The 27,881-nt window shown below is 39.6% G+C and overlaps 1 protein-coding gene across 5 annotated transcripts in view; it reads right to left on the bottom strand.

Moving 5' to 3' along the window:
• KCNMA1 (potassium calcium-activated channel subfamily M alpha 1) overlaps positions 1-27,881 on the bottom strand; it is a 686,137-nt gene that overhangs the window by 137,006 nt on the left and 521,250 nt on the right. For all 5 annotated transcript variants that reach the window (XM_025049379.1, XM_025049381.1, XM_025049380.1 and 2 more), the window contains exons 15-16: positions 20,218-20,327; positions 7,859-7,927 (exon numbers count right to left, since the gene is read on the bottom strand). In XM_025049379.1, the coding sequence (XP_024905147.1) occupies positions 7,859-7,927; positions 20,218-20,327 (179 nt within the window). The remainder of the gene's footprint in view (positions 1-7,858; positions 7,928-20,217; positions 20,328-27,881) is intronic.

Here is a 27,881-nt window from a genome sequence, read left to right as displayed (position 1 = left end):
AAGAGTGAGAGCTTACGATTAAGACGGATTCCTTTTTCAAAGACATTTAAATGCAATGTTTTAGAAAGGCAGCAATCTGGATTTTGCACACTTTCTTACCCGCTTCCTTCAAGATATTGCTGGTATACTCTGGCTCTGCAAGCAGAAATTGAGTCCAAATTCCAGCACTGCCATTTAGTAGTTGTCTGACTTTGGGCAAGTTACTAAACCTCCTTGGAACTCATTTTTCTCACCTACAAGATGGGGATGATAATAATCCTAGTCTTTCTTCAGAAGATTAAGTGAGATAATGAACAGAAGTCTCAATGCCTAGTGGTTATTGTTCCTTTTATCATTCATTATTGCAAAAAAAGCAAAAAGGGTATTTCGTTTTAAGTGGATTGTCTTATTTTCCTTAGCTGGCCCCATGAAATGGAACGCAGGGCTTCTAATAAAACATCCTGACCATAATGAGATGAAGTTACAGGGTAAAGAACTATGCACTTCAGAATAATGGACAAGAACATAACAAAAAATTCCAAAAAGTTCCCGGTACTGCTGGAGTCTAAAAGAGCTAATTTAATGTTAAAGTTGAAAAATTCTACATGTTGACATGTATTCACATAAGAGTGTAAGAAAAAGCTTCTGAGTGAAAAAAAAATCCTATCATGATTTCAACAACGTAATTCAAAAGAGGAAATTTGACACTCATCAATGTCTTGGTGACATATATGCACAAAACAAGCCTCACACAGAACCCGTTTCCCTTTTTTACATTATATGCTTCATTAATTGCACTCCAATGATCGATCCCACTGTGTCATGGTGGTGATAGCGAGGTTCCCATCAATGAAAAGTCTCTTTTAATTTCCTCTGTTCTTTATCAACAGTGAACAAGAATTGGCCTACCATGAAAATTTGAGATTGTCACTCCAGAGACTGCAGGTTAAGAAAATTTATTACAGCCCTCGAGCTTCCTTCAGTCAAGTTAGTATGGTGGAGAGGAAAGATTTGGGCACTGGTATAAGGCAGATTTGTGTTCAAATCACAGTTTTGCTGCTGATGGTTAAGCAAGCAGATGTCAGGCCTGAGGGTTCAGGTCCTGGACGTGGGCATGTGGATGCCACTATGGCTCAGTATTGCTGAGAGAATTAAAGTGTATACTGTGTGCTGAGTGACCTCTCCATAGCAGATGCTTAATACATGGTCACTATTAATAGTAAGCAGGGTAATTACAACGACTACATGAAAGGTAAGTAATCTCTCACAGCATCAGTTCTCCATCTTGCCCTTGGTGCTAAGAAACTAACCAAGAGACACTCTGTTGGTATTGAAAGACCTTTTTACTGAAGACAGTATGTGTAACATTTTATTCCTATACTATATCTGGAGATGGGCTAATGTGGACTGGCTTTTAGCTGCACAGTGGAGTACTTCTATGTTCCTTAAACCTTATGGCTAATTGTGTAAGGCAAGAGTCCTCAACCCCTGGGCAGTGAACAGGTACCAGTCATTGGCCTGTTAGAAACTGGGCCGCACAGGAGGAGGTGAGTGGCAGGTGAGTGAAAGGAACTTCGTCTGTATTTGCAGCAGCTCCTCAGTGCTACCTAGCATCACTGCCTCAGCTCCACCTCAGATCATCTCATAGGAACACCAGTTCCTGGTGGCAAAAAGGTTGGGGACCGCTGGTGTAAAGCACTGAAAGCATCTCCTAGTACAGCACTGATAACACGAGTCTAGGATGTTCTCTTGTTCTCACTTAGACAGGGATGAAAGGCTTTAAGCCGCCTCCACTTGAGGTGTGAGGCTGTATCATTTGCAGCTATTCAATTCAGATCAGGCTAAGATAGTCTTCTGGGTGGCAATGAAAAGAGTGAGCCCAGCTCTTGAGAATAATGAAGTTAAGAAATCTAGATACATAAAGATGCTCATTATGCTGGATTCCACTCATATAGTTAAGGGTTTGGTAAAGAAACACATGTGTCTTATTGCAGGGGACCACTGCATATAATACACTCTGTGTAAGGATACAAAGTTTTAAAGACTCTTTAAGGAAATATATTACTCTTTTTGATATTTTAGACATTAAGTCTTCAATATGCATTCCAAATGTAGAAAGTTTAAATAAAATAGTAACCTTCCTCTTCTTGAAAATATGAAAAGATAAGAATACTAGACAGAAGTAATCATTTTTCTAAAAAGTACCTACTATCCTTAGGATATGTTATTGACCTCCTAATGGGAATATGTAAATCTTTACAAAGATTCTACATCTCTTAAAATACCCAGTGTTAGGTCTCTTTGTTCTTGTGACTTCCAAAAGTCTCCCTCCCTGTGTATCACTTTAAATCGGCCTCTGGCTCCAACTTTGTCTATTTCACTAGCTTATCAGAGATAAACATCAAGACGTGTCACGTGAAGAATCAAGAAAATCTCTTAGAAAAAAGTCCATATATCAATTAGCAGAATTCCAATAGGGACATCTTCTTGGCAGAGGTGGACTTTCTCTCATTTCAAGCGATCTATAAATTATCCTCTTTCTTTTATGACCTTGTTAATTTCAACTGAAAACATTCAATGACAGCCAGAGGCAAAGGGCTGGTGGGGTCCCTTCCCCCAAGGATTCTTACTCGCGCTCTCTTTCTCTCTTTCTTTTTTTTTCCTTTAGTTTTGTATCTAGGCTTATTCTTTGACTCCTTGCCCACTATAGAGAGCAAATATATACTCATACTTGAGTAAAGGAATATAAAGCATGATCATATTTCATTTACTTTTTATAGATAACTTTATCATAGTAGCCAGCTGAGAGCCCTGCATGTAATAGGCACTTTTCAACTATTTGTGGAATGAGTGAAAAACATGAGTCATTGGTCTCAGTTCCAAAGTGTTCCTTTCTTTCTCTAGTAAAGACAAAGGTAGTCAATCACAGTTGTTCTTTCAAAGACTAACCTATAGTTCTTATCAGTCAGGCCTAACAAAGAAGCAACCACACCTCTTCTAGGGGGGTGGCAAATGAGCCAACAATATCCCAGAGACATTAAGTATAAATGTGTAAATACACAAATATATAAACAGCTAGCCGCTTGGGGAGTTGGAGCAATTGATTTCAATAATGAAAACGCCACTTGCTTTGAACTGAAATACGTGTTCCTAAACATAAAACACATTCACGTGAACCTGGCCCGCAGGGCTCTGTCCACCAGGGACATGGCACTGTCAGGTTCTTCCAGGAGGGGTTCCAGGTCTCAAGCTGTGATGCATTTCCCTGTGTATCTGAATTTTGGTCACGGTGGAGATTTGAGGTTTGATGGGGCAAAATGACTTACTCCCTTCCTCTACCACTTACATACACATAACAACTGGGAAACATCTAGTTATTTCTTCTTCAATTATCATAAACTTCACTTGTTTGCTGCTTTTAGAGACAACTGATGATTAGTAATTCAACTAAAACATAGTTTTTTTTAAAGAAAACTTCTATCCATTATGGATAAATATGAAAGGTATGTATCTCTCCTCTCCACTCGATTTCAAGTAGGTGTAATGTACCATTCCCTGAGCAATTACAAAAATATCACTCACATGAGAACGTAGTTTGTACTTGATAACATGGTAATTATATCTGTGTCTAGCAAGCTAATGGGACTTCATTAACTACAGTGAGAGAATAAGAACCATCTAGGGCTTCAGTTCGTGTTGCGCCCAGAGGAATCATGCCACTGAAAGTGGCTCTTAGACTACACAAGGTCATATACTATTTCTATTTGGATGGAACTTTGTTGGAACTTATTGTTTCCCCTCTCAGGGAGTACAACTGAGGGGTTTATGGGCTGTGTTAGGGGCACAGCCTACAGAAACCCCAAATCTCAAATCTTACTGCCTTTTTGGAACTTTTCACTTCTTCTGGGCATTAAAATATATGCTGCTGGAGTCCCACACAACTAGACACACACACTTTTCACAGTGTGCATTCCATGCTTCGATATACTTGAGCCCAGTTCACTTACACAGAGACAGCATAATGAAGATTGCTCCCAGTTGGTCATACTCAAAAGACCACCACTGTGGTCCAACAATGATAGGGGCAAGGACTTGTTTATCCTGAATCCATCTCAATAATTTTAGAAATGTCATTTTAAAACAGATTTTGCACATAAGAAAAACAGTATCCATATGAGATGGGGAAGAGAGAGTTCATTTAGACAGAACAATGCTGGATATTTAGTTCTGGGAGCAAGCCATGTTACTTTCTGGCACACTTTAGGACAAGTCATGCCTACATCACAACATGCCTTCACCACAAGATAAAAGGACTCAAAGGCCAAAAGCCAACAGCAGAGGTGCAACCACTGTGGACCTTTGAAGATGCAAAATGTTGCAGTAACTTCTTGCAGTTGGATCATATCAATAATACCAAACTGACAGGAAGCCACCTCTATTTTCACACAACTACTCAAAATATCACAGAAAAAAACTGACTTTGGAAGGAGTTACAGACAAATAAACACACACACACACACACACAAAACACACACTCTCGCACACAATTACAAACACAAACGTGTGACAGTGATTACAATCACAGAGAAAAACAACTTTTGAGAAGATGAACAAGTAAGCATCTCAATAGTATGTTTTCAACAATACTTCCTTAGAGAACACATTATTGAAAAGCTACACCAAAAATATTAACCTAAAAACTTTTTTCAAAAAAAGTTATCGATGAGGATTTGGTCATGCTTCATGCAACATATAACAGCAGCAAAATAGGGTGAGGTCACATGGTGAAAGTTGAGATACTTCGTATTAAGAAATATGCCCAAACACACTAGAAAAAACATAAAGCCATACGTTCATCTCAATAAACAGTACTCGTTCAGTAAATCAAATGTGATGATCTGGCAATTTAGTAGCAGTATCCTAAGTCTGTACTGAGTACTGCCCAATAAATAAAATCTGCAAAATGTTATCAAAATAAGCATAAGGAAAAAAGAGTTAAGTGTAAGGGCTTGGTCTCTGTTTTGTGGATAAAAGGACATAAATTCTGCTCTATAAACTGGAAAGTGGACACAGAGAGGAGGAGGTGACTGGGAATGTGGATGTGGTATATAGACAAATGGCACCACAGAGTCTGGTGGACACCAAGACACATCAGGACAGGACAGAAACAGACACCAAAGGCTGGAGAGAAGCGTCCTCCTTTTCAACTTGAATGGCATTTGTTCCCATCATTGGTGCCATGACTGAAAACAGGATTGTGCCTTTTTTTTTTTTTTTTTTTTTTAGGTTTCCTGCAAAGAAGTTAGTGCGTCATCTGAAAGAATCAACAAATCAAACAAGAAAAGCAATATGCTACTTTCCATTTTTAGGTACTCTAAGTTGGAGAAGAGTTTATATATAAATATACGTATATAAATATATATAAATATATATACACTAGACAAGGGAATGAGATTATATATACATATACGCATATATATAATCTCTATCTTCCTGAATTCTTGGCAAATGGTTAGTCCTGTGGTTAGAAGTGAAGATAGAGGGTGGAGATTGGGAGGAAAGTTAACGAAGAGTGCATACCGCTTTCGGCTTCTGCAAAACGACAAGAAAAGAATTTAAAATCAAACAATTTGATAATAAATTGACTGACACCAGAAAGAAAAGAAGGAATAAAACCTTTGTTTCAAATTATTTGAAGGATGCACGTGAAAACAAAGTTTTTCAGCAAAGCATGGAAACAATATCATGGGGTGAAACAACAAAGGAGGTAGTTCAACACAGGTTGGAGCGAGGGGGTGGGAAGGAGAAGCATGGTTCTCCCAACTGTAATACCCAGTCACTGAGAAAATGTGAGAGGAAAAGAAACGGGGAATTTTTAAGTGAAGAAAAACATCAAAAATCAAAATTGTTATCTAGGGAAGGGTCCAACACTTGATTCTTTTAAACACGGATATTGTGTTTGATAAGTCCTGTGTTTTCTCAGAGGCGTGATCCACATTCCCTCAAACACACCTTTTTCCACAAGAACCAATGAGCTTCCACACTGAGACCAAGCCACATTTGAGGATTAAAGCTGGCAACGGCACACAGAAAGCCAAATCAAAGCCAAAGTTCTTTTTGCCCTTTTACGAAACAAACAAAAACCTCTAACTGTAAATATGGCTTTGTTGAAAACATCTCTGATTTATGAATTAATCGGAGAGTCCATCAAAGAAAAGATTCTGTCTTCAGGGAAAGCTCTGAGTCATTTTTCTTAGAATGGTGACAGCGCATTCACACAAAACCATTAACAGCCCTTCTCTCTCCCTTCTTGTGACCGAAAAATGGCAGGTGAGAGATGACCAGTCAAGGTTCAGGGTGAAGTTTCCTGCCATGAAATTATTCCAGAAGAGTCACTCACATTATGACACTTTTGAGAAATGCACAAAAGTGATAAAGAGAGAACACTGAATTACACAAAGATTTACTGACTTGGCAAGACAAAGAATATCATTTGCAAAAATCCAGGATACACATTTCCCCCTAGACAGGTACAGGAGACTACTGGCAACAACATGGGCAAGCGGCAGTCCCAGAAACATCTGCGTTATCTGTTGTACAGGAAATAGCCAGGATGCTCAGTTTTCGTTTTTGTTTTTTGTAAATAATATTCTTCACTTTGCCAACACAGAAAGGAAAATGCGTATCTACATACATATTTTCTACCTGCTATGGCCATGTTCTACATGTGGCCACCAAATCTACCATTTTTTCTTCCTTCTGGTGGATTTGGATTTTCAAAACAGCTTAACATTTGATCAGATTGTGAGCAATCTGATCTGGTAGTTAAGGTGACAGAGAACATTGGATTGACTTTCTTACAATCCAGTTTTTTTTTTTTTTTTTCACAGATTGCACATTTGGAAGTCTGGCTTTATTGAGTCATTCATCCAGATAATGAAAACTTAAATGATGATAGCAGGAACCTATACTCTGCTCAGTTATTAAGGTGTATGTTGGAGGGTACCTGCACTCTGCACTTGGGCATCTAAGGGAGACTTATTGACTATAGCTAGAAACAAACCATGGATGTCATTTCAGAGGACAAAAGCCTGAGCATTTCTCAGTGAGTTCTCTTCCAAAACGATTAATAAGAATGGGGGGTGGGGGTGGAGAGAGAAAAAATCATCTCTATTTTATCTGTAATACATATACAATTCCATCAACAAAATTCCATATTAACATGAGGATTCCTTTTTCCAGTGTGAACTCATATATTGACTGGGGCGTTATCTATTTCAACCAGACCTAATCTCTCATCAGTCTGATTTGCACATAATTAAGTACAAAATAAATAAATAAAAAGGGTCCCTGCCTCTGAGCCCTGCTCTCCTGGTTAATTTGCATGAAGTTGATATTCTGCCACCTGGATTTCGGTTGCACCGGGAGAAGCGCATATGGTACACAATAGGCTGCTTGTAATTTGGCTATCAAGAGAGCTCATATCTCCCATCATAGCTCTGCCCCAAGCCTGCTGTGAAGGAGGCCAGAGTCCACCTGCTTTGTGCTCATGACAGTAAAAAGGGGTTATAGGACAGTGTCTGTCCCGGTTTTATGCTGAGAGAGTAAAAAGTGTAAGTTGGCATGATCAGATGGAGATTTGAATGTCTCAGCCCTTTCCCCCGAAGAAACACTCTCTGCCCAATGAGACTCAGAATGCCAGGCGGCTCTAGGACAGAAATAGCAGTGTCTGGTTGAGCATGCCTTGAAATGTGTCCTAGGATTAGAGTGGTGCTGCATCAGGGTTGCAAACAAATAAATAATGCCTAAGAAAGAAGTTCCGAGGGTACACTCTCACCATCATGAACGTCAGCCGGACGCTGAGTTGTAGCAAACTTACCGGCTCTCGCGGTTGGCAGACTTGTACTCAATGGCTATCATTAGGAGTTTGAGCTTCACAAAACACAGCCTGCAATAAGATGGAGAAACCTCTCAGTCAGTGCTTCTGAAGAACCAGAGCCACATAACAAACACCGTTATGACCTTTCGATCAACTAATGCAGTCGTTATCCAAGGCACTCTCATTCTACGATCACTGTGCCAAAGAGAGGGGGCTGTGAGCAACACCTTTCCTCTTCCCCATTAAAGCTGATTTCTTGCAAGTGATAAGGCGCTGAATGTTCAAAGTGCAAATTGCACTCAGGTCTGGATGTCTAGACACAGACCCCAAGCAGGAATTTGTGCCTGGGGATTTACGCTGGGCCAGATTCATTAGTTACTCAGTTGGGTAGTAAAATGTTAACTGCAGGGGGAGGGAGGCCTTTGGAGCAGCTGGACCTGTTATTTGGATTCCATTTTGGTCTTTTGTACAAATGGCTCATATTGTTGTTCCGAGCAGACCCCTATGTGCTGGGAATGAGGGTAATAATCTTTAGCTTCTGTGTAACTGCCCAGCACATGATTGCGGCACCGTCACTCCTGGCTCCATCCAGGCTGTCTCTCCTCATCTGCCTGCTGCTCTTGTCCGCAGCCCAGACAGTTTTGAGAATGGCTTGTTCCTGCCTCCGTGCCTTCACTGATGCAGATACTGCCCCCTGGAATGTCCTCTCCTCTCTTCCTGACCCATCCTGACCCAGGCCCACATCAAATCCAACCTCCTAGGGAGGTCTTCTCCAGCTACTGCTGCTCTCTGATTTTCTTTCTATTCTCAGAACTCCTTCAGCACCCTGCCTACAAACTACATCATCTAGCCCTTAGTCAGTCTGGCTGTGGTTGCTACCTATTGTTTCATGTGTCTGAACTTTGTCTCCTCAACCAGCAAAACCTCTTTAAGAGTTCTGGTCTTGTTTGGAACTCCGCATAGTGCTGTACATGGAACCACTGATACAGACAAGCTCAAAAAAAGATTTCCACTTACTGGGGTTCAAGCCTGAGAACATAATAAAAGGTTCAGTAAAATACTTACGCATAAAAATGTTCAAGGTAGTAATATTTATACAAAGTAAAAAATTCGAAGGCAACTTAAATGTCCAGTAATAAGACAATGGTTAAATAAAGTATGGTACAATAATGGTATATGTTAGCATTCAAAATGACACTTTGAAGAATGTTTCAAAGTATAAGATCAACAAATACTCTTATATAGATATAAATATGTAAATGCATGATACGATTAGGTAAAAATATATATTTATATGCTCAGAAATAAAAGTTCACATAAACAAAAAAATATATACATTATAATTGTGTTTTTATAATGGGCATTATCATTTATGTCCTAAAGACTTCCTGATAGATTGAGAAGTGAGTTAATGGTTATTAGGTCCTGCATCAGAAGGGTAAGGGTGTGCTGGGTCACAGGTCGGGGCCTTTTTGGTGCTTTCATTTAATCCTCACAGTATCCCTAAGAGAAAGATATTACCCCGGTTATTAAGGCTTCTATTGATCTCTCTCTTTTACGGGTGATGAAACTAAGGCTCAGAAAGGCCATGTAACTTGCCAAGGTCTCAGGTGATATTTGGCAGAATATATATCTTCACCCCTAATGAAGTCTATTTTGTATTGAGAGAGATAGGCAATAAGCAAATGAATAAGTGAATAAATAATAAATTTCAAGATGAGGACAAGTATTATAAAGAAAATAAAACACCTAAGAGGATAAAGAGTAACTGGGAAGGTTTGTCATCTGCAGTGTTCCAGGAGGACCATTCCGAGCAAGTGACGCTAAAGCACAGAGCATCGGAGTGTCATGAGAAGAAGCAGGCAATCAGAGGAATTGGGGAAAGAACATTCTATAGGAGTAGAGATAGGGCACATGCAAGGGCCCTGAGGCAGAAAGATACGAGGGGTGTTTAAGGACCGGCAATAAGACCATCAAGGCTACGGTTGAATGAGCAAAGTCAATTATGATAATGATCGGTTGAGGAGCTAGGTGGGAGCAAGATCACGAAGACTTTGCTGGCCACAGCAAGGAGTCTGTAGCTTATTCCAAGTGGAATGGGAAGCTTTGGGTTGGTTTAAAATAGCAAGGTGCCCTAATCAGATGTGTTAGACTTGTGAGTGTGTTGCTTACAGGTAAAATGCTGATGAAGGCTTCATGCTCTCTGGAGGGCATAAGACCAATTGCTGCCTGTGAGGTCATGGTCACCCATATTGCTTTCAACAGTCAGATTTCAAAGGACCACTTCCATCCAGGCATATTTGGGATTTCCCGATGATTTGCAGGTTTTCTGATTCCTGCCAGCAGACTCTAATGGCCTGGGCTTTGTGCTGATTATGCAGTCTGCTGAAACACCAACCCATGTATCCAACTACAGCTGGAAAAATGCTCTTCTTAATTTATGTCCCAATGAGCACGGCTAACACGCACCCTTTATGGGGCTATTACTTCTGGGGCTTAACTTGTTTAAAATATCGGATGGTTTATGCAATATTTGTTGAACCAAATTACTAAGATTAAGTAACTACTTTTTAATGTAAATAACAGCTAAATGCCAAAAATTCAAGGAGAAGTCTATTCTTAACTTAGTACAAATCATGAAGAGGACAATTTACTGATATCCCATGAGCAATGGCCACTTCAATGTGTGACTCTGGTAGTTCATGCGATCAAGGATCTTAACTGCTTTAACGACTTGATCCTACTAGTGAGAAGGGAAGAAACAGTTCATAGTAATAATGAATTATGTCTTGCTAGCTACTACCATACCATTTACCAACTAGATATGAAAAGAAAGAAGCTTTCCAAGGCAGGAAAGTCAATAAAATCTACGTCGCCTTGTGCACATTCATAACCTAGCAGGGGGTGTACCAGCAGGGGGTGTACCAGCAGATCTTTGAGTCCTCTTTCATAACTTTCAAATCTCTATCTAAGATGATTCTATACTGCTTTATAGAAGCCTCTTTTTAAGAAGCTCTTTGACCCAAAACGAGCCTTTCCTCACTGGCCAAAGGGACAAAGGTATGGGTCGGGGGACAGAGTGATGTATACAAAGTGATTATATACAAACAGTGACACAACCACAGATTTTTCAGACTTAGGCCCTTTAAGATTGGCTTATTCTGCCCTTCTCATACAGATGGCGAACTGAAGTCCAAAGATGGGAAAGTGACTTGCTCAAGGTCAAATGGCCTTTACGTAGAAAAGCCAAAAGTGGAAATCAAGCAATTTGTTCAAGGTTCAACATTTATGTAGAGATGTCAAAAGAGGAACTCAAGTCTCAAGGCAGAGTGCTGCACAGATGTTTCTCATAAAAGTGGAGGAAATGAAGTGGTGGCCAGAAGCCCAATATGCACACATGTTCTGTTTGGTCAGCATAGTGTTTTTAAAAAACTGGAATTAGATGCCAACAGGTGATTTTATATAAAAACTAACCTTTTAGCTTTCCTCAATTAATCAGATATGGCCACACTGCAGCTACGTTTTGTATGGCTAACAGGGATCAGAGCTTTGAAGCACTTGCCCCTCTGGATGGAACACGTGCGCACCAGTGTACCACAGTCCCCACCACTCCCTACTATCTCGGACCACCTCACTCTCCTCCTACGGGCATCTAAGCTTTCAATTCCTGCTCTAAGAGCATGTCATGTCTGGATGTTTGCAAAATAACAATCTTGAGTAATTTACAATTTATACTGGAAACAGAACTGTCTCCCCTTGTTAAAATCACAGTTTTCTATTAGATTCTGCCACAGAGAATTGGCCAATGTCAGGGTACTGGGCTTAAGGCTGCAGCAGAGGTGCCACCTTTGTTGGGGGTCCAGTGGGGAAGAGCAAATCAAGGAGAATAAACAGGGGAGTGGGTGTGGTATGGTGCGGTAATCGTTTATTTACTCATCTCTCTTCCCTCTAGACTGTGAGCTTCTTTAGTGCAAGATGCATGCTTTGTCTCCCTGGCATTTTGCAAAGTGCAAAGCATAAGCTTCCAATAAATGCTAATTACATAAAGATATGATAGAATGGGGAGCGGAAACTCACGAGTTGCTGGAATAATACAGAAGAGGTAAAGTGGCAAACTAGAAAAGTCTAGTTTAGGCAGAGAAGGCTTGGAAGTGATAATAGAATCATGAAACAAGATGCTTCTTAACTTGTCTCATTTGGTAGAAGCAGACAGATTGGGGGGAAAGGGGTGTAGAAGGAAATAACAGCAGCGATGCGCTCTGGGAATCTAATTTTTGCCTTTAATCCACTATGCCACGATGTAAGTACAAGTCTAAAATTCAGACAGCAAGTTTTCCTCGGGACCCTCTACAAATCCTGTGACAAGTTGTTCACCCCCAAGAATGTGCCTTCAGACTACCCAAAATTGATGTCCTGAGATTAAACATTTACCTGCATTATTCAACACCATTTTTTTTTCTTTTGGTAAAGCAAAATGGGCTTTGCTCATCCAATCCTTATAGTAGTTCTGTAGTTTTACTCAGTCTATAGTGTTTAAATGTCTACAGGACTGTGGTGGGGTGAGAAAGGAGGCCTAGGGTAAGGCAGGGTATAAGAAAGAAGCAAGAAAGCTTTCACAGTGTGATAAACAGAATGAAATCAGCCATAAGTTAGCAAGAATTTAATTTTCGGTTTCTAAAATAAAATGTCCCAATATGTCCAATGCAGGAAGTTGTTGCTGGCTGCAAAAATAATTACAGGGGAATAGAAATGATTTCTTTTTTATTTTCAAGAAAAAAAAAATGCCACTTGTCACAAAAAGGTCTTAAACCAGCAATCTGCAATAAAACTGTTGTAATAACAAGTAAGATTGCTTTCTCGATAATTATTAAGTAGAAGTCTACCAAATTTGACAACGACATTATACAAAGCCTTTTTTTTTTTAAACTGCCAGCATCATCTGTTAACTATAGTAGTTTCAACCCAGATGTTCCTGAGCAAAGGCTCTTAAGAATTAGAGTCCAACTGTTTCTACCTACCCAGAAGGAAATAAATTGTTCTTGCCATTAAATCAGCCCCTTTGACTAGCAAGATTGCTTGCTGGTGTGAATTAAGCATAGAAACCTGTCATAGAGTTTGCACCGTCTAATGTGTTCAGGAAGAGTATGCAAATGTGTGGCTTGGGGCGACTGAAAATCACTCACCCAGGAGTGAGGTGGGTGAGGGCCGAAGAGGCAGCTTTCATTGTGCCCTCCAAACCTAGCTCCACCCAAAGCGCAAACCCTTCTTCAGTTATCCAGAGGGACCCTGGGAATGCCAGACTGATACATATAATTAGAGTGGGTGCAGATGTAAATACTGGGCAATGGGGAACCAGAGCTTTAGGATCTAGGGGCTAGAATGAAAAAGATTCACATTTAGGAGCCCTGATTTTAAATGACAGGCACTCGAAATGGAAACATCTAGTTAAAGAAAATTTGAAAGAGTGCAATTTGTAAGACTCAGCACCAAGAAAATGGAAGTGATTTATGATTTAAAAGGCTCATGGAGATGTTCATCTTCCATTTCTCAATAGCTTTGACAAAGGTGGAGTGGGAAGGCTTCAGAATACCCAGACACACACACACACACACACACACACACACACACACACACACACTCAATATTCACAATACTCCTACTAGCACACCTAAGACACTTAAATTTAAAAATAATTACATTCTTTGATATGGACAATTAGAATTTGTCTAAAATATGAGTAAATGCATTTTTAGAAAGCTTTGCTATTTTATTAATCAGAAACATAAAATGTAAACTGGCTCTTGTGCATACCCAGTATCAAGTCAAACCCCAAACATTCATCTCACTTCCAACTGGACTGCCTCCCTGACCCTGTAGAAAATTCTAGACCTACGAGCACCTCTGTAGCCTTCGACTAAGGGTTCTAGTAGATTTTATGATCACTGGTTTATTCACTAGCATGTAGAATGATTATTGGTCACCTTTAGGTTCCTATAGTAGCAATACTCATAAATACTGTAGTCCTATCTGTGTTCATGTATGTTCAGTCCTAATTACAATATCCCTCAATAATTGCATGAATAGGGCCAGTTCTTCGAAGGAAAATAAGTTTAAAGCCAAGACTTGAGCCTCTCCATAAATTCTCACAAAATGCTCATTCCTGCAGCCTAGCTAAATAAATCTATCCTGTAACAATCAGGTCTGTCAGCTTCTTTCTGCTCCATGTTCAAATTCGTATGTCAGTCTCTAAAGACTAACGATGTTGCAGAACTCAAGATAAACTAGTTGTAGTTTTCATTGGGGGTGGGGGGGAGACTCAGCTTTCTCTAGGCAGTCCTAAACTTTATGTTTCCTTAAGAGGTTTCACTGGAAAGATCTGCCCATGAAAAGCAACACAGGATGAGAACATGATTTTCTGAATTAGGGGCCCTGAATGCAGGTAGATAAAAGAATGGAGAAACACACACACACACACACACACACACACACACACACACACACACACTGTCTTAAACCAGCGCAGAAGCATCCACACTTGCACCTGGGCTTGCGGGTAGAACTCCAATCCTTTTAGCACAGCAGAGATTTGATCAGAGCTCCCCAAGTTACCCAGGCATTAAATGCTCCTCATCAAATCTGAATTTTAACTGCTCCATCAAGCTGCAGGGGGACAGAGAGGGACACTGTATTTTAAATACATTCTTTGTCCTAATCCCCTCTGAGTTATAAAACCTGATACAATTAAGTTTTCATATTTTGCAAGTGATGAATGACTAACTAATAGCCTCACTGTGGGGTTCAGAACCTGGAACATAATGTTCTTGAAGCAGCCGAACCTCTAAAACTGTGATTTCCCCTGCCCGTCCCTCCTCTACCCTAGGCCCTCATTTTCCTACCTGGAGGCAGGGGGTGTATCCTCACATTTGCTAGTTCTCATGATAAAAATGCTGTCACTGTTTCTCCCTAAAAACATCATGTTAAAAGAAGTCTGATTTATCTCGTTTGCTCATCTAAAGGGGAAACTAATTTGCTCTCATTGGAAAATATCAGAGACCAGGGTGTCGAGTGAGTTCTGTGTAGTCCTAGCCTCGTTGACTCCCTACCACTTAGCATTCCCTTTTCTCTCTTTATGCCCTCTTTGAAGCCTCTCCTAGTCTCCCCCAGCCTACAGGAAGCTCTCTCTCCCAGTAACTCTCAGTGTCTGTCCTCCAGTGTGTGCATCCATCAAACACTCATCAATAGGTGCTTGGCTCTCCCTGCGGATGGGTATTATTTTCCTTAGCGAGACTGCAAACTCTCGGAAGGCAGCCGTTGTGAGGAAACAATCCTTTACTCGGCATTTATAAGTATTGTGATTAATCTTTTACTGTGGATATGTTTGATCAAATCTAATTGCAGGTCCCTCTAGAGATGGCACCGCACCTGGCACACTGGCACAAATATCCCACATTCATTAAATATCTACTCAATTGACTGACTGATGACTGATGGTAGAATTTTCTAAAGCGTAAGAGTAAATGTAACCTGAAAATGCCACAGTGTATTTCTTTCTTCCTCAGTGCTTATTTTATATATCTGATGGGGCAGGATAGAGTGATGATAGGAAGAAGAGAGGTGAGAGAAGAGAAAAGAACATTAGCTAGTTCTGAGAGATAAGTAATGTCATTCCTATCACAGAAGAGGAAACTGGGGATGAGTACTAAGTCCAAGGTCAAGCAGCTGGTAACTATCCAAGGAAGAAGGTATGTAGAAATCTAATATTTTGTCCCAAATCACATATCTAGCAAGTAGACAATCTGGGGGTTTGACCCCTGGCCTTTGCCATGCCACAGCTCACACTCTATGACGTCACACAGCATCCCATTATGGGAACCGCTCAAAAACAGGGTGCTTTTTAGTGGCAAACATGGCCTTATACCCCAGCCTCTCACTTCCTGAAGGCTTGGCGCTAGCCATCTGCACCCTCCACAGTCGCCAGCTGAGGAAGGTGGGAGCAGGAGGGAAATGGGGAAGGCAGTTTTCTGGTATTCAGAGAAGAGTAGATGGTACCCTCTCTTTTAGATCCCAAAGCTCCTTTGCCTTGCACTCATTGCCACACAGACCCAGGGGCAAGCCAGCTACTAAAAACCAAAGAGAAAATGCTCAAGAGTTGCTTGGCCTTAAAAGGAACACCCCAAGGGCAGCCTGGGTAAGGTCCAGGACATGGCCACCATGACCTCCAAAGAGGCCAAGAAGCACTTTTGAGGGTTGCATCCTGAACTTCTTGTTTCCTCTGTGCTTCTCTGAATTTAATGCTTATCTATTCTCCCAAGCCTGAAATTGCTCTGAAGGTCACCAGTAGAAACATAATTGAGAGCATAAAGACTGAGTGCCCCACATCTTTTTCCCATACTGATTTGGATTAGGCATGGGGAGTGGGAAGCGCAATCAATGTTTTGCCCAGCATGGTAGGGGACAGTTTCCATTCTATGTCCCTGGAGATTGCAGATCGCCCTATGTGGAGAAGGAACGATGACAAGGAAGCTCACAAAAAAGCCTGAATCTTAACTTTAGCTTACAAGATGTGGCCCACCCACGATTCTATGATTTGGCTAAAATCAGAGAGAAAGACTCCAGTCCCTGAGCCCAAAGTGAGGAATATGAGGAGGTTATTCCCTCCAGTAGTGTGAAGGAATGGGGTTGGTGGGGATTCTCAGTTAGCAGATTTTAAATTAGAAGAACCTGACTTGCTTGTAAAAAAAATGTACATTTGGGGGCATTACCCTAGATATTAAAATCGGAAGATGTAACCTAGAAACCTCTCCATTTAATAAGCTCCCCTGGAGATTCTTAATTAGCCAGCTTTCATCTAGCAGCAACTCTAAGCAGCTCCCAACTGCACAAGGCCCCAGAATCAGAATACGGGTTCTGTAACTTGTCTGCTAGGTGGCCTGGGAAGGGGAACCAAAGTCCTTTGAGTCTCAGTATCCTCATTTATAAATCAGGGATAGTGATGTTAATCTAAACATCACAGAATTGTCGTGAGGATTAAATAAGAAAATGTAAATGAAATATTTTAAAATAATACTGCATTTTATCTAAATTAGTTGCTGTTTTGGAACAAAACTGCATCCTCTGGTAAGACATACAATAAAGCCAAAAAGCTAGTGCAGAGAATTCCAAAGTCAAAGTATATAGCTGGGGTGCACCTCCTTTGGGCAAGAGAGCATCTCCTCTACTTAAAATTTTTAAAAACCTTACCTTGGTCGGGGGCGGTAGGGAGGGCGGGGCGAGGCTTCTTTCCCTCCTGCCTCTCCTCCCCTATTCTGTTCTCTTGGGAAAAGACCTCAGTTTTCACCCATTTATCCTGCCTCCTTGCCTTTTTCATAGAATGACTCTCCCAGCTTCTAAGAAAACTCTAAGCTCTCTGCTGCAGGGACCACCCTGCGAGGGGCATTCTGCCAGTCCACGGGAAGAGCAAATTTATTTCTTTTCATGCTTTAAGATGTTATGGGCTGCATATTGTTTTAATGCTGTGCATAATTACAGAAACTGCTCTGAAAAATCTTTATATTTTATCTGTGCTTTATTATACCCAGAATAATCCCCAATTCTTTTACATCTACAGAAACCAGCTTAAAATATATTTTGGCATCCTTTATGTCATCTTGAAATTGAATAGCCAATTCTTACTGTAATGAAAATACTTATGCACCAGCCTGGTGATATACAACACTACACTCTAATTATGGCTGTGCTTTAATTAACCTGAATTGAAGAATGTTATCATTAAACTGCTGGTAACTTTGAGTTATGGCTTTTCCTTAATTTAAAGTAGAAAACACAGATAATTAAGCCTCCAGATAATCAAATGCTTGAAGAGAGCTTCAATGTTTTGGGATGTTCCTAAATCTCATTAAATGTCCTTTCTTTATTGATTATTTCTACCTCTGCTGTATCATTGTGTTAAACGAATAATAGCACTAAGTTGAACACATTCTCATTCACACCAGAAGTTTTTTTTGTTTGTTTTATTGTTTTCCAGAAGCTGTACTGAACAGATATTAAATTTTCTGACAACGAGGTGTTTCTGAGGGATGTGCTCCTCCTCGGGACATGTTCTAAACATGAAAATCAATCAAGGGAAATATTTACAACGGCCACTAGTGTCCGGCTCTTGAGCTGGCCCTTAAGGGCAGTGAAGTTTCATACCACTCATCAGGGCACAGCTGGCAAGCTTACAAGTCCACAGGGCCAGGCCTGGGATGTAAATGCAGATCTGGCTTCGTTTCAGACATCAGGGAGGGAAGGGCCTACACTACACCCTGCCTTAGTGCAAACTGGAGCCGGTTTGCATGTAGTAGAAATGCAAGTCCTGTGTTGGCTCATCAGATTTTCAAGAGAAGCCAGAGATCTAGTTTTTCTGTGAAATATCACTATTTTGAAATATTGGCAAATAAATTTTAAGAAATTAAATACTACGGAGGGCGAATTTGTGAGTCAAATTTACCCTGTGGGTATCCCAGTTGCAGCTTCTAGGGAGAGCTGTCCTAACCCAACAGGTTAACACTTGTGAACTGATTTGGTTCCCAAGAGCAAAATAAGAGAAGCAGTGGGAAAGGTGGCTTTCAAGGGAGCACTCATGTTCGATATAGATACCAGTTAAGCTAAGGAAAATCAACGACCAAGGAAGGGGGTTTCAAACACTCCCTGCAATTTCCTCCAACACCACAGGACCCTTCCAGGCACTGGCAGCTCTGCCATGTGCCCACATCGCCCCTTCATTAGATGCAGGAGGCCTCGATTGCCTTTTTAAAGAACAAACTTCTATTATAGGTCCTGAATTCTAGGCTTAGGCTTTCTATCTTAAGCAGACCTAGCTCCAAGGTGGAGAAAATCCCCAGGGATAGCCTCAGTGTTCCAGGACCCAATGCCTTTGAATGGTTAACTTCTTTTTGTGGCAGACAAAGAAATAGCTTTCAAAGACAGGAACACATGGGAGTTACAATAGGGCATCCATTTTCAGAAAATAACTCCTTCCGAATCAATTACCTATTCACTTTTCCAGTCCATTTAGCATTTAAACTTTCGCTTAGAGAGAGGGTGAGAAATTTCAGTAAACAGCCAAACCGTTTTAAATTGCTAAGGGTCTGAGCCTAGGGACAGACAGAGTGCACCTGCTGTGTTCACTGACACGCGTCTCCAGGTAACCCCGACCTACCACGCTCTCCGTCCCCTCTCTGCTGTGCACGAAACAGAAAACTATGAGACAAGGGAACCAAAGAGCCCCCAAACTATCCTCAGACCTCCCATCCTAGAAGGTCAGTTTGGTTTGTAGGCAGGCAGGCAGCACAAGGGAACAGCTTTTCTCCTCCTTCAGCCCAGATTCCTGTTTCTTCTCATTTTTGTTTTGTTTTGTTTTGTTTTTCTGGTGGGTGGGTGGGTGTGTGGGTGTGTGGGTGTGTGGGTGTGTGTGTGGGTGTGTGTGTGTGTGTGTAATCAGTGAGACCAAATTTATCAAATCTTTTGCTAAGGTGTCAGCAGATCAGGTAAATGTCTCAGTATTCTCTGGGAGTTTGTGTTTCCGCAGAGAACCAAGCCCATTTCATTTAAACCCAACATCTGAGATTCGAAGTGGGGGAATCTGAGGCACTGTCATAGTGGAAGTTACTTGGGGCCAGGGACACCTGGAGCTCCTGAGGATCATATTCCTCAGGTGATCACGTATTCTACCTTGAGGGGCAGGGCCTGCCCTTGCTCAAATCTATTCTGCTAAGCCAGTATCAGGAGAAGCTGAGCCTTATTATTATAACATGGCAGTTGTCCATGTAGGGGGCTAAATTGCTAAGGACTTTTTCAAGGCCTTCTGGTACACGTGGTTCCTCGTTTCATCAGCAAACTGTGAATACACTTTGAACAATGACTTCTCTGATGCTTCTATGATCTGACTTAATTGAAAGAGAGATTAAAATTTCTTTCATCAAAAGGCTAGCGAGATTTATTTTTGCCCTGGTAAATCAGAGAGATATGGGTTCATGCTTCCCTTCATAAATGTGTCTACATCGCAGAGGCAGAAGTCAAGACATGCAGGAAAACTCCAGTTCATAATTTAGTATAAATGATAGATCCAAGCTTGAGATTCTTGGGACTGGAGGGAAGCGTAGGTCCAGCAGAAATGCCCAAAGCAGGAACCATGGAATGGCCCACCTTCCTGTCCATCATACAAGGCCGAGCCCACAGGACACTCCCGGTAATTGTCGAGTGTCCCAACTATGCTAGGCAGAGGTGGAGGAGTATCTTTCCTGATAGAGGCACATTAAATATCCCTGAGAGCCAAAGAGCTAAATAATATAGTTTCAGAGTGGTTGATGGTCACTTACTCACAAACAGTAGGGAAGGACAGACCCACGAAGGCACTGGAGAGATATTCTGTGTACATTTCATTTGAGACTCCTTCCAAGTAGTATTTCTGCCATGTGTCTTCCTCAATCTAAAGGGGAAAAACAAGACGAGGGTTTAAGATGTTACAGAAGGCTATAAAAGGAAAACCTGAGTTATATACCATCTCGCAAAAAAATGAATGCACTGGTTATGTGATGGTGACCTTCTTCAACAACCAGGAACACAACCACATCACCTGCATGAAGCTTTCCATGACTCTAAACTCATAGACTAGAAACACCTCTAAAGCACCACTTCTTTGTAAACCTGTATGATTTCCAAGGGTGTAGGGGCATGGGGACTTGCTGCAATATTGGTGGGCAGGTGATATGGTTTTGTTGGAGAGCAATTTTATAATTTTTATCAAAATTTATATAAAAGTACATATTCTTTCAGACAAGTATTAAGTATTCATAGCAAAGAAACAAGTAGACAATTATATATGTATATGTATATGTATAAAAAGATATATGTATAAAAAACATCCTTTCTATTTGTAAAAAAATTGGAAATAACCATAAATGGTACATTTATACAATGGAGTACAGAGAAGAATTAACAATTATGATGAAATGTATATCTGTTCATACAGAAATTATGTAAAAATGCACATTACTATATAGCATGTATAGTCTGATCCTGCTTTTTAAAATACCTTGTAATTATCTGAATGTTTGTAAAGCCACAGCAAAATCCAGAAATCTTTATACCAAAACACTAACAGTTGTTATGTCTGAGATGTAGAATAACACTTTTTCTCTATAGATTTCTGTATTGTCTGAAGGCTTTCACAATAAGTATATAGATATTACAATGAAGCAATACATCTAGGCATTTCTGGAAGAATTTCGCCTTGGAATTCATCTTTAAAAATTATAATGTAAATAACATCAAGAATGCATAGCTCCTCTGGGAGCTTGGAGATCTCACATGGATTCTTAAGTCAGGCAAGCTTTTCCCATCCCTACCTTAAATATCACAAAAAGGAAAATCTAGTTTCAGAGCAGTCTTACCCCAATCTTCATTAAAATATGTTGCTGTTGTTTTTTTTTTCCTAATTAATCAAGTTCAACTGGTTTTCCCAACAACCCTCTTCGGGCTAGGCATTTCTGGAAGAATTTCGCCTTGGAATTCATCTTTAAAAATTATAATGTAAATAACATCAAGAATGCATAGCTCCTCTGGGAGCTTGGAGATCTCACATGGATTCTTAAGTCAGGCAAGCTATGTGATTGTTGGGTATCTATAAGCTTCCGTCTCCCATGTTCATTTCCACTGGAGGTTGGATAAGGGTAGGGGGTTGAAGGGAGCTTCCCAGACAACAGGAAGTGGATCTTAATAATTTTTTGTGCTGACGCTGAATTAAAAGGCATCTTGGCTATGGCCCAATAATCAGTAAACTGGGGAAATGCAATGCTTGAAGTTGAAGGAGACTGGGAAACAGTGGGCAATGCATACTAACAATCTACTTGGTGACACTTTGTAATACAAAAGCCAGAAATAATTTAGAAATAAATTGAATGCTCCTTGCTTCTACGATATTTGTCTGCTTTATGCTCAGTCTGAGTGATTAGATTATGTGGGTTAACCTCATTAGTTTGAGCTGCTTCTAACCTACTCCTACACGTTAGACATTAGCCATGCAATGCTGCTGGGTATGGGTTGTTTATCTATAAATTGGTCTTTCCCCAGAGTGGAGTGTTTAAAAAAAAAGGCATTCAACCATTTCTACTACTAAACTGTATGATTTTTAAAATTAACTGCAATGTGTTTAGCTAAGCACGAATTTTTTAATTTCCACAAATCATAAGACTTCAACTTTTTTTCAAATAAAAGATATGCTTGACTTTATAAGCAAAGGTCATTAATTCTAACTAATTTGAAGAAAGCCTAGTATGCGTTAGTAACTAATTAAATATATAGAATATTCTGGGCCTTATATTATCATAATTTGTTTCATTTGTATATAAGATACTATATGAGGGACTGCCAATTATAAATCTTCATAGTAGAGCTTTATGGGCAAGTAGTATTCTGAAGTGGAAGGATTCAACAACTTAGCAGAGACGTTCCTTTTATAATGTGTGCTTTATGTTGCCAAATATTACACTTTATTTTCAAAAATAATGAAAATATGAACCTTTACCTCAATTAGTTTTGATTACTGGTGGCAATCCTCAATTAATGTGGTTTTAATATCGTTCTTTTAGCTATGGTCAGTATTTTCATGCTTCTATGTTCTAAAGGAACTACTAATTAGAACAAATTTTATTATAGGTTAATTATTAAACTTTAAATAAGTAGAAACAGATTCTTTATAAGATAATATTATGTTGGTTTTGAACTTAGTAAAAATTGTTTAATTGATTTATTAATTCAGCAAATATTTGTGAGCATATTTTGTATCTTAGGAACTGTTCTAGTTACTGATTAAATACTATTTAAACTGGTGTTTATTTTCCCATATTTTTCTCTTTGCTGGAGAAAGCACCAGATATATTTGACTTTTACTGATTTTTCCCACATTTCTTTTACTGCAAGTTTGCCTTTGTGACTGATTCGAAATGCTTGAGTAATGGAAGTCAAAAAGCTGGAAAAATGTAGCAAACTGTTCTAGAAAGCAAAATGCCTCTTCCACATACTTATGCAGATTCTCAGACTATCTATAATGCTAGATATGGTAGCATTGGATGGACTGTATAAATGCTGAGGAGTTAAAATTCATTGTCATAGCCCTTTAAGATTTCCATATCTTTAACACTATTTCCACATACATAACTCGACATGTTCCACACACACACACACACACACACACACACACACACACACACTCACACACACACTCACACACACAAACACTTAAAAATGGTTAAGGTGGTAAATTTTATGTTATATGTATTTTATCATAATTTTTTAAAACCTATATGTACAATGTAAGAGTAGAAGAATCAGTAATTAATTATTACTGAGACTCTTTAATCCTTAAGGACAAGAATGACAAGTTGTGATAGTACAATAGGAACAGGCCAATCATATCAGGGGAGTCTGGAGCAAGCACCCAACCTTATGACACAAGTGTGTCACAGACTGAGACAACAGAACTTCAGTCTTCATCCCAAGGCAAGGGCTTAACTTATCACTTCTTATTAGGTCTACCTGTCTCAAGCATGGCATCTTTAATTTATTCTTTAAAAGCAAAACTGAAAGTACACATTCCTTTTATCTTTGTCAGCAGCAATGAAATGCATTCTTAGGAAAAGAAAAATAAGTGTAAAATATGTTGAGTTTAAACACTTGTGCTTAACATGAGAAATGATTGTATACAAAGAGATCTAGAGTTATTGTCTCTTTGTTATGGAGTGAGTTATTGTCATTATGATTCCCCTTTAAAAGATGACAAAACTGAGACACAGAGCTTAAATAAACCACTGAAGGTCATAAAGCTAATAAGTGGTACAAACAGGATTCAGTTCATGCTCCTACCATAACCACCTACCACAACACATCCCTTGCCAGAGACAATAGGGTAAATATGTAGAGAAGTAATGGTGCAAGGATTTGGGGTGGAGGGTAGGGCAGGAAGGATTTGCTGTATTTAAGTATCTAAGGGAGAAATATCAAAACAGAAGCTCCTCAAGGACTCAAAATCTTAAGCCCTGGAGCCCATGACTTTGCAAGAGGTCAGCAAGAAGAAATATTGATTTTGAGTCAAGATGAAAGGAGAGTTCAGCCCTCCTCTCAGAGAATGTCAGCATCATTTCTATTCTATAAAATGGAACCCTCCCAGCCTACAGCTTCCATCCTAAAATAGTACATGCTGTTCTCCACATTTGTGTTGTTAACGTATTTTTAACTGTAATGTGAATACACACTTCCCAGCAGAAAAATGAAGGAATGGGACCAAAACGACTTAGGGAAAGGTGCCAAAATTAATTTGCCAGCCATTCAGCAATCAGTCATAGGCAAAGCATTTCCTGAGGCAGCAATTCCTCCTTTGACTGTCACATCAAACTCCAGCTGTTTCAGAAGAGCGCCTAGCAAAGATGCACAGGTGATGTGCTGTGAGTCCTGATTCATCACATACAGAATCTTCAGGGCGAAAAGGGAGCTCGTCTATACTTCTCATGGTCTTATTTATCTACCTTTGATTATCTAATTTTTCATCCAGTCAAGTTCAACCCCCCAAGTAAACGGTTGTACACCAATCCATGGGCTGATGGCTCTACCATCAAAGCTACCTTCCAGCTGGAGCTATCAGCTTTGGCTCTAGGGGAAGTAACACCTTCTCGATCCCAGATTCTGTACGTGTTACTAATAGTGGTCAGTAATGGCACCTTTCACATTTTATGCTTTCTCTGATTAGACTGAAACTGTGTTTCTCTAATGCTAACAGCTCAGTGAATGTGAAAAATCAACCATCCTGGCTTGGGTATGTTACAACCATCATGATCTCTGTTCCCAACCAACAGTTTGAAAAGCTGTGTTGATGGCAGTCAAGTAATTTTGCAAAAGTCCATCCCTACCTCTGGAGTCATGTAAATAATTCCAAAGATTATCACATACCAATCTTTGCTTTATTGAAAACATGTACGCTGTTTTAATCCAAATATACATTATATCATGCACATTGAAAATAATAAATTGAAAGGAAATTATAAAAACCAATGACCATTATGTTAATAACTGCAGTAAGAAGAAGTGAGTCATAACATACACACCATCATTACCCAAAACTGGTAGTAGGAGGCTAGTCTACAGCAGGTTGTTTTTACATTTATAACTTTTTAAAAATCTATCTAAATTCTTGGTTAATATTCTTCCTCTAAATCATGCAGTTTTAAGTCACAAAAGTACTTAATGAGAATTAATTAGCCATATCTGAATTAATATGTGTACATATTAACTACACAATACACTGTCACTGTTCTCTATAACATGACAGTCTATAACAGTATGGTGACATAAACTGGCTGACATTTCTTGGATCCCATAAAAACATATTTATTACTATAAAAGAAGAAGAGAACCCACAGAATGAGTCAAGTCCTTGACTAGAATTATAAACATGGAATCAGCATTTACAGACTCTAGGATGATGAGTGTTAAGGCTAGTTCCTAAAATGAGTGAGGTCATTGATCCCCGTCCCTCAACAGCACGCACTGTCATTGGGAAACATCTGATTTAATGTTGCATCTAAGCATCTCTTGCTGGAAAGAATGATGTTAAGGACAATCGAGTGTTGAGAAGAATTTATCATTGGGCTTCCTGGATTCTCTTTCTCCTTTATTTCCTTCTAAGTTCCCATGTTAACAAACTTGCCCCAGTTTTTACCCATGGACATGCGGGTATCGCTCTCTCTCTTCCTTCCTGGGATTAACATTCTTCAGTATAATTACAAACCCTAAAATCAATTCAAAATTAAAAACAAAACATTTGAATCTTGCTAGCTTAGGTCCTTGCAGGTGCAAGAAGAGAGAATGCCTTATTCCCCAGCTTTCTGGGGGTGGAGAAAATTGGTGATAAAGTCGAAACCAAAGGAAAGAGGCAGAAGAGATAGGGAATAAATGGTGTTTTGTACCTTTTCGGGACATATTTCTTTTCTGCATCAAATTGTCTATCAACGCTATACTTCTTGGATGTGGACTTGGGTCAGCTGCCCTTCCAAGAGCAGCGCTGGATTTCAGGGACTTCATAACAATTTGGCATTGCACAATTATGGCCTATTTCAGATTATATTATCCAGAATGTGAGGATAGGATAAAAGGATCTCAGATTTTTCCACAGGCTTCAGGACAATGTTAATTAAAACAAATTATTTGGGATTTGACGGAATGCCAAATAACTGGTTGCTTCAGCACTGAACGAATAAATAAACAACTCTAAAGATAAATTTCAGGGTGGACTTGAGCCAAATCTCTTATTCCCAGACTAGTGGGCTGCAGACTATCAAATAAGATATCTTCCATCAGACATTATGAAAAAAAAAAAAGAAAATTAGCCCAGATGAGGTATTTAGAGAGAGATTAACAGACCACACCACATGCAAAAACATTGTAATATATGTCATTTCCTCCACTATGTTACCCCAGCCCAGATTATTTCTGAAGAGACGGAGTGCCAGAGGGACTGGGTTGGCAGAAAGAGTGAGAAGAGAACTTTTAAAAAGAATTGTTATTTAGAAATCATTTAAGAAAGTGTTACCTGAGTAGCTGGAAGTTGGTACATTTTTCAATATGTACGTGGTTTCTCCACTCTCGCCTTATTTTTCTCTCCTATGTAGAAAAGTTGCTTATGTTTAAGAGATGTCAGACCTTCTTAAAGACTGGCCTATTCACTATCTATCCAAATAGGAATTTGGTTTTGCAATCTTGCTAATAGTTAAGAACATCTTCATTTGTGCTTTAAAAAATAAAGTTCTTAAAATACCACTAAAAATAATTCTAACCTGGGTAGTGTGAGCAGAAAGTAAATGTTCTGCCAAATGCCTGCCAAGCAATTCTCATGAGGATAATTCTGAGGTGAGAGACCAGCGTTTTGTTTTTACTTCTAATATCCATTCTTTTGCAGACTCAAACTTCTGCAAAATCTAACAGAAATGAATTCCAAAGAAAGGGGAAAAATGAAAAGACAAGACAGACAAAGCACAAGTCCTAAATTTTTATCATTAGATTCAACCAACATAAAGTTAATCGGTCAAATTGCTTTAGATGTTTCTAAGCCTTTACTCCATTTTTCTGTACTTCTCTCTTTGCGGACGAGTAGCTAACAGTTCGCAGCACCTGCAGCTGTGCTGGTCCCACTCTAAATCTCCCCCAAGTTTCAGTAAAGTAGAATTACTCTCGACTACGATTTTCCAAAGTAAGCGCAACAGAACTCACTAACAGGTATTACCCGGAACATAAGAGAGTGAAGAGGGGATTCTAGGATGTCCTCCATTAAAATGTAGGCTATTTTGAAGGCAGAAAATTTTATATGAATCTGCGGTGGCTGGAAAAGTGCATGGTTCAGAGTAGTAGCTCAATAATATTTGTTGAATAAATGAAATAAATTTGAGAAGTACTGGGTTTAACAAGCCAAACTGGAGATTTTTTTTTTAGGGCAATGCTTAGAATATTTAACATGTTAATATGAATTTTAAGTCTCCAAGGGGGAAACATTATATTTAGTCACAGAACTTTTAGTTAAGGAGCAGCTCATGGAGATGGGCAGTGCTAATCTACAAACTTCACCTCTCTGATACTCCTACCACTTCATTTCCCTTGATCCTTCTTCTGTGAGAAATGTATCTCTCTATGGCCATTTTCAGTTGTCAAAATCCAACTTATCCTAAAAGTTCACATCATGAGCTACCTCATCTGTGAGACCTTTCTTCATTTCCCCAACTTGATGTATTCTGCTTTGCCTTAATGGGGACACAAATCATGTCCATATCCAGCGAGGCTGGCAGGGGCTGAATGAGATGGTCCATAGAGAATGACTAGAATACTACCCAGCCCAAAGTAAGCTGTCACTACCTGTTAGTTATCATGAGCTACCATCATAGTATTTCAGTTGTCTAGCATCTGACAAAAAATGCAATAAAGCAGAACTGGGAACATGAGC

The sequence above is a fragment of the Pteropus alecto genome, unplaced genomic scaffold, assembly GCF_000325575.1.
Source record: "Pteropus alecto unplaced genomic scaffold, ASM32557v1 scaffold155, whole genome shotgun sequence".
NCBI classification, from domain to species: domain Eukaryota; kingdom Metazoa; phylum Chordata; class Mammalia; order Chiroptera; family Pteropodidae; genus Pteropus; species Pteropus alecto.
The sequence above is the reverse complement of the archived record's forward strand: the minus strand, read 5'-3'. Positions and strand labels throughout refer to the sequence as shown.